Source organism: Priapulus caudatus, unplaced genomic scaffold (assembly GCF_000485595.1).
Source record: "Priapulus caudatus unplaced genomic scaffold, Priapulus_caudatus-5.0.1 Scaffold112, whole genome shotgun sequence".
NCBI classification, from domain to species: domain Eukaryota; kingdom Metazoa; phylum Priapulida; class Priapulimorpha; order Priapulimorphida; family Priapulidae; genus Priapulus; species Priapulus caudatus.
In genome coordinates this window covers 126,252-133,908 of record NW_014577173.1, presented here as the reverse complement: position 1 = coordinate 133,908, position 7,657 = coordinate 126,252, and the positions used below count along the sequence as shown (strand labels likewise).

The 7,657-nt window shown below is 40.6% G+C and overlaps 2 protein-coding genes across 2 annotated transcripts in view; one reads left to right on the top strand and one right to left on the bottom strand.

Moving 5' to 3' along the window:
• The first annotated feature begins 451 nt into the window (after positions 1-451).
• LOC106805399 (nuclear speckle splicing regulatory protein 1-like) lies at positions 452-6,346 on the top strand. The gene is made up of 6 exons (XM_014806969.1): positions 452-502; positions 2,009-2,093; positions 2,552-2,740; positions 2,948-3,155; positions 3,397-3,535; positions 4,341-6,346. The coding sequence occupies exons 1-6, from the start codon at positions 486-488 to the stop codon at positions 5,854-5,856; spliced, it is 2,154 nt and encodes a 717-aa protein (XP_014662455.1). The 5' UTR covers positions 452-485; the 3' UTR covers positions 5,857-6,346.
• A 462-nt stretch (positions 6,347-6,808) lies between these two features.
• LOC106805382 (TNF receptor-associated factor 4-like) overlaps positions 6,809-7,657 on the bottom strand; it is a 23,511-nt gene continuing 22,662 nt past the window's right edge. Inside the window, exon 5 of the mRNA XM_014806945.1 lies at positions 6,809-6,824. Within this exon, the coding sequence (XP_014662431.1) occupies positions 6,809-6,824 (16 nt within the window). The remainder of the gene's footprint in view (positions 6,825-7,657) is intronic.

The following is a 7,657-nucleotide window of genomic DNA, read 5'->3' as shown; positions in this document are numbered from 1 at the left end:
TGTCTCTCTGTCTTTCTCTCTCTCTCTCTCTCTCTCTCTTGCACTATTTCGTCTCTAGAAAATGACTTTTTGGCATTATGCACGCAAGTTAAATTCCCCGTGGACGTCTAGAAGGCATTAGAAGTAAAATTGATCTTGTTGCGTATTTGTGACATTCCGTCAGGCGGCGTAGCCACAGCGACCGGTTGGTCATTTTTGTGTTTGAAATGTGTTCAGACAACTTTGCAGAAATTCGCATCATAGCGCTGCAAAAGTTTCGAGCGGAGCACAGAGCAGGAATCTGTAGTTATTCAACATGAATAAAGTGTATGTTGTGTAAGCGACGTAACAGTGTGACTATTTTTAATTAATTTCTGTTCGATGCTTATTTAGATCTGCTGCCTATGGACGCCCTCTGTTGTTCACCACCTGAAGACAATTTATGCGCCATCTAGCGGATCACGTTTTCGAATCTGACGCCAGTCTCTTCATGCTGTGTTTCCAAGATGGCAGCGCCCAAACAGTAAATAGCAATAAATAATATCTTGATAAGTAATAAATTAATGCATAAATTTTGCTCTTTTCTGCCGTATGGATTTATGTAAATCGTTGTCGCATAGACATGGCAGCGATCTCATGGTTAGACTATTAGATGTAGTCCTGGCTATGCTGGCTGAAAACCAGTATTATAATCAGGAGTCTATCAATGACAATGTTATTGATGGTCCAGACTCCTGGTAGTGGTAGTGGTATAATCTTATAATCTTTGTCTGTTAGTGTGAGTCTGTGACCATGCCATGGCATGTTGTTGACTGTGTCTGATAGACTAGTGTTGTATAGGCATATTTTTTATTATGATTTATGGCGATTGGTTAAGTTGTTATGAACATAAACATGCATGTGCATACACACATGCGCGCGCAAGCACACACGGACACACGCACGCACGAGCACACGCACAACATGCACGCACAACACGCACAGATAGAGAAAGAGAGAACGGCAGCCAGAAAAGTGAGGGCAGCAGAGAGAGAGAGAGACAGACAGACAGAGCAAGAAAGAGAAATGGTGTTGATATATTTATGCTATTGCGAATGACCTACCCTTGTTGATTCACTTTCCTAATTAGCCGTATTCAAACAGCTTCCCTACTGACACTATATAGTGTTTCATACGGTTTATTCCCAGTTGGCCTACTCCCATTTTGCCTACGGCAAAATTCCCATTTTGCCTACAACAAAATTACCAGTTGGCCTACACCCATTTCGTCTACGCTCAAAATCTACCCCATTTCCATTTCGTCTACGATCGGTTTGTTCACTAAATAATCATTTATAATTAATTAATTATGGTAGTGATTGGCATGTACATAGACTACAGTAACCAGAAGAAAATATAGGTACAAATAATGAGAACACAACTGGACAAAAATAGAAAATACAGTAGAATAATCGGAGTAGGCAAAATGGGAATATTGCAGATTTTGAGAGTAGATGAAATGGGAGTAGGCCAACTGGGATGTTACCTCTCATACTAGTTTTTCAGTTTCATACATTGCTGGTAATTAAACTACTAATTTATCACAAACATTGTGGTTTCTCTAGTATATTATATTTCATATAGAGTGTGCAGATCTATGTTGAAATTAATTTTGAGATTATTTTGGGGGTTAGATCCATGTTTTGGATCAAGGATAGTTTGGGACCTCCGCAATATGTTTTCGCATATGTACTACACTAATCTGGGGTGCTACACTAGGCTTGGGCCTATGTCTCTGTGGCCACTACCCACAATGGCAAATACAAATTATAGAGTCAGTCTAGACCTTGGATGAAACTGATGATACTGAACAAAAATATAGGTGTATGATCTAATGAACTATCTATTTTAACAGATAGATATACGGAATAAACGTGTAACTTTGGTCACTAGCTACAGCTTAGTTATATATACCTAAAACCATGAGCATATAATATATACAATCCAGTTAATATGATTAATATCACTCAATATTTGATATACGTTTCAGGTATGGATTAATCTTGTCACAGAAAAAGCAGAAACCAAATCTGAGTGTCAAACCATCTATCTTTGATGAAGATAGCGATGATGAGGTAATATGCTGTAAAATATGAGGATATGAATCTGTCAATCAATCATATTATTTTTATGTAAACTTATCCATGGTATTGTCATTAAAGCTACATTGTCTTGATGTTAGAGAGCTATTCTAATTACTATCGTAATGTTTTTACAGTCAAGCTAAATTACAAATACAAATTAATCCCCACTATCATGAAAATCGTGAATTCATTGTGCCATCGCAGAACACTGGGAACCAACTGGTGTCATCATGCTCTGTGCAAAATTGTACCAAAACAAATTAAATCTATAGATTTCTTGTACATTTTCAGATTGTGTATCATGCAAATTTATTGATCTGAGAATAACAGACGTCTAACCTGCCTAACTGTTATCATAGTTTACATAAGTTATCTGCATGTATGTCATTTCATTATTTGTATGCCAAAGACTTGCTAATATTGTAATAAATGCTTCTATTTTATACCAGACGAAACATCGAGGGCCTCTTAGGGGTCCAGCCGAGACCAATCTCAATCGATTGAAGAAGGAGACAAAGCTACAAATGCAAAAGGCTATTGAACAGGATCCTAATGTATATGAGTATGACACCGTCTATGATTCGATCGAAGAGAAGAAGAAGGAAATGGAGGCAAAGTTGACTCAGAAAGATCGCAAGGTGTAGTAGTCATGTAATCTAGTCGCGTAGGAAAAACAACTATAGGCCTATTATATAAATATCTTGGTGCCACTGGTATTCCTAAGATGACAGCCAGTAAACTTCAAACACTTGATTTGGTGATTTATTTGTTTGGCAGAAATATATCGAATCATGAGTAGGGCTTTTTATTTTCCTTATATAGTTTTAACTGTGTTCTCATTACAGCCTAAGTACATCGAAAAGTTGTTAAAAGCTGCCGAGTTGAGAAAAAAAGAGCAAGAAAGGAGAAAAGAGGTACAAATTCAGATGGAGCGGGAGGCTGAAGGGAATGAGTTTGCAGATAAAGATGCATTTGTAACATCCGCATACAAGAAGAAACTGTTGGAGAGACAAGAGGAAGAGGAAAGAGAGAAACGCATGGCTGAACTCGAAGGTATAGCTCTATTTTATAGACTGTATTTGTTGGTATTCATCTTATGCTACAGCATCCAATACAAGATATGACTAGCATAGATCTACACAGAAACTATATGCTCGTTTGTCTAAATTCCACACATGTATTTATTTTATTTTATCCGTTATTTGTACAGATGAACGTTGTTAGTAACTTAATTTGGTGATAGAATTTGCACGTGTTTCGTGAAAATCTTGTCACAAGTGACTTTCATTTCTAGCTCTGCAAGATGTTACAAAGCAGAAGGACTTGAGTGGGTTCTATAGACATCTGCTTAAGCAGCAAGTGGGAGAGGAGAAGATGCCAGATGCTGCATTGAAGTCAGCAGCTATATCAAGCAGTATACAACAATCAGAAAGGTACACATTTATTCTGATGAGGGAGTTAATGACCAGGGGGTCTTCACCTTTCTCCTCTGCATTCACCGAACCCCATCCTTTCCTTGGAGCATTGTCAGAAACATTTTACTCTTAACATTAATACCCTAACATTAACCTTTTCCCATTCACTATTGACAGAAACAATGTAAAGTTACGAGAATGAAAAATGCTAGTATATTTTCTCGTAAGTCTATGATATTCAACACCTTGTAACCATAAAACGCAGGTTAAAAGAATGATATTACACACCAAAATTACAATTATATTGATATTGTATTGTAATATATTTTTAGTGAAAGCTACATTTTTCATGAGAAACCTTGGAAACGTTATCTCCCAATCACCTATCACAACAGCTACTCACAAACGTGACAATTGTTCTTTTACTTCTTATGTTTTGATGAGTTGCAACATTTGTATCGCAACATGCATGCCTTCGCCTGATGCACAATATGAGACATACTTGAATTTGAGATTTGTGATCGATTCTCATTCAGTAAGCAGCGTTGTCAGCAAATTAAGTAATTACACCAAATTCCTATTATCGTATATTTGTTTATAGCTGTAATGTGTTTATGTCAGCGCTATTTTCATCACTTAACATTAGCTTTAAGTATTATTATAGCATTATCTTTACTCGTAGCATTGCTATGTTTCTGGCAACGGGTCCGAGAACTGCTCCTGCTTTTGCTTCTTAAACGTAAAACAGTCTCGCTCGAGTCACTCATACTTGATCGATCAATCTGCTTCTATACTCAAACAATCGAAATGTATTTTCACACAGCCAACCGTCTGGGGACAGCAGTCCGCCAAAGCTCGAGCCGTTGGACCCATCCACGGCTGCTGCGAAGCACACGACACAGGCGAAAGCCACTTCTGAGGAACGCCAGCTGCCAGTCAAGATCGAAGAGTCGCAGATTGAAGGCGATCGGGTCACCACGAGGCAGGCGGAACAATCGAACAATGCGCTGCAACCGGCGATGAAGGCGGAGACGTTTGAGGAAGATGCAGACACGGATATCGACGACGATTCGTCGAGCAGTGAGCCAGCGCAGCCGCCACCAGCCAGCAACGATACGGCAGCAGACAACGCTCGGTCAGTGCCTGCGAGGAACGACGAGGAAGAGAATGAAGCCACACTAGCAGAGACGTTGCAGGAGAAGACTTCTACTGACAGCGTCGCTCAGCAAGATACGGTCGCGAGCGGAAGCAGGGATGGGGAGTCTGAGCGAGACAGAGATAGGGCCAGTAGCAAAGGTGAAGAGCGCAACCAAACCAAAGATAAAGACAGTAGCAGACATAGAAACAGAGGTAACAGAGGGCGTGACAGGAGCAGGGATAGAGAGCGAACGAGGAGCAGGGATAGAGGGCGTGACAGGAGCCGGGATAGAGAGAGAACGAGGAGCAGGGATAGAGAGCGAAGGAGGAGCAGAGATAGAGGGCGTGACAGGAGCAGAGATAGAGGGCGTGACAGGAGCAGGGATAGAGGGCGTGACAGAAGCATGGATAGAGGGCGTGACAGGAGCAGGGATAGAGACAGTGGGAGATATAGAGAAAGAGATAGAGGGCGTAGGAGTAGAGATAAAGACAGCAGTAGATATAGAGACCGAGATCGAGACAGTGGCAGACATAGGGACAGGCATAGTAACAGAACCAGAGACAGAGAAGAGGACAGGTACAGAGACGGGCGTAGAGCTCGCAGCCAAGATAGATCTAGTGATAGAGAAAATGACAGAGATCGTAGAGACAAAAGTAGGGATTCGGACCGAGATTCTGAACGAAAACAGCACAGAGAACGACAGAGCGAAGGAGAACCTCCTCAGCATGGCTCGGCAACAGCTCATAAAACTGCCGAGTCTAGCCAAGGCATCGCCAATGTAAGCTTGGACAAAGACGAGGTGTCACCAGACAAAGATAAAGCGATACCACGCGAAGATGATGTGATGCAGGGCAAGGAGGCGACAGCAGTCAGCGATACCGAATCGGCAGGAGACAGAGAGAAGCCGAGGCAAGACAAAGCTGCATCTGCAAAGCTAGATCAAGAAGAGCGGCCACAGGGCGTGCAAGAAGAGGAGATAGTTGGTCCAGCTAGGCCACCTATTCTTGCCAGCGCTTCTTCTAGTGAACCGGAAGAGGAAGACCTCACTACTGAGACACCAGCACCAGTGAAGCCCGACCCAATGGCAAAGTTTGCGAAACGTAACAGGGAAGATGCGGTGGCCTCCGCCAGGGAGCGTTACTTGGCGAGAAAACGGGCGAGAGCAAATGACAATACGCGAGTGACCGAGCCTGCGGAATAGCACGGATCGCGGGTGCGCCACCTAGTGGTGAATGTGACAAATAATTCCCATTGTGACGTCATAGGAAGACGTGATAGGTAGTGAGGCACTCTAATTTTGTATGCCACAGAGCACAGACTGATTCACAATGTAATGTAAAGGACAACTTGTTGCATATCACTTGCACGGTTTGGTATATATATAGGACGTATATGTACAGTATTTGTGATCTGTCATCTTGTATTATTGCTGCTTATCAGTGTAGCTCATGCATTTCGTAAGAAATACATTCATTGAGGTAAGTTTCAGAATTTTAAATAAATTGGTAAGTCACATTGGTAGTATAACACACTACAATCTGTTATTTGTAATGTGGACGTGATAGCGACAGTGGGTTTGAAAAGAAAACATTAATTTAGGTAATTGTATGGGGGAATTTTTATGGTAATTTGAATTTGGCAATTTGTGTATATTGTGAAATCGTGTGAATAGAATTCTAATTAGCTAAACACCCTGTATGCGTTTTTGAGTCGGATACATGTTGAGGAATCGTGCCGTAGCACTCATGAGTCGATCAATAGTAGAGAGTAGAGTAAAGATATTCGTGTTCAGTTCACAGATAAATACATATTTAATTTCACATGATGACAAACATTTACAATATTTACAAAAAAGGTAATACTAATGCGGCAGCATGTCGTGAATTTGTACAAATTTTTACATACTAGACAATTATCAACATGGCGTACTGTACCAAGCTATCAGTTCTAATGCGACAGACCTGGTTGGGCATACAGGTATGATAGACGCTACGAGGATATTCAACCTCTCACACTCTGTGAGTCCTCCTTGTGTTACACAGACACCAGGAAAACCTTCAGAGTTGCTGGCTAGGTTGCAGATGGTGGCTTGTCTTACCTAAGCATTCAAGTTCCTGAATATTTCAGCCGAAACATGCATACTCGGCTAGTGTTTAGTGGTTATTTTTGCTAAAAAAAATGGTAAAAGTATAAATACGTTTGAGACTACACCGCGAGGCACAAAAGCACAATTCGAACAACGCGCGTTATACATTTACATTACATATATATATATATATATATATATATATATATATATACATATATATATATATATATGACCCATTAGCGGTTTATAACATATTAAAATACGTAGCAAGACTTCTAATATCTTCATATACTCGGTAGTACTTGACTGTGCAGACCTTACACTGGGTATTATTCTACAGGGTTACAAAACTTTGGAAAGCTAACTTCTGTGCCATACAGACATACTACACCTATATGCATGTCAGCGCAAACATCGCTAATAAACTCCACAAAGCAGTGAATAGATTTGAATACGTACATGTACGACTATATGTAATACGTCTACAACTAGCACTCTATCGCGCCGCATAATTTACGTATATTAATACGTAATATTTCACATGTGAACACGTACAACACCTCTGAAAATGATATCCACTACAGACATGGCATGTTGTGTGTGCTGTATGCACCACGAGAAAAACGCGTACATCTCCTATGCTTTCCCAGCAGATCCAATGGTTCTTCATCTACCTAATATCCTATTATTAATAATATACGTATTATTAAATAGCTTATTTACAACACGAGTAACATTCTAGGAACAGATTTTGCGACTGGATGATTGTAACGTATGCGTTGAAAAGTTAAGCGAACGTCAAGTGAGAACTGCATGCATGGAAACGGGACTCGTCTCCTTCAGAGAAGCCATAAAGCGTGTTGACAATACGATTCGCACGCAGCACGTTGAAGGTCAAGACACACTGCAGCGC

Bases quoted from the DNA above. Each gene is read 5' to 3' on its own strand.
- LOC106805399 (XM_014806969.1), top strand. The intron at 2,741-2,947 runs GTGTAGTAGTCA...TTCTCATTACAG, and splicing joins TGACTCAGAAAGATCGCAAG to CCTAAGTACATCGAAAAGTT. The intron at 3,156-3,396 runs GTATAGCTCTAT...TTTCATTTCTAG, and splicing joins ACGCATGGCTGAACTCGAAG to CTCTGCAAGATGTTACAAAG.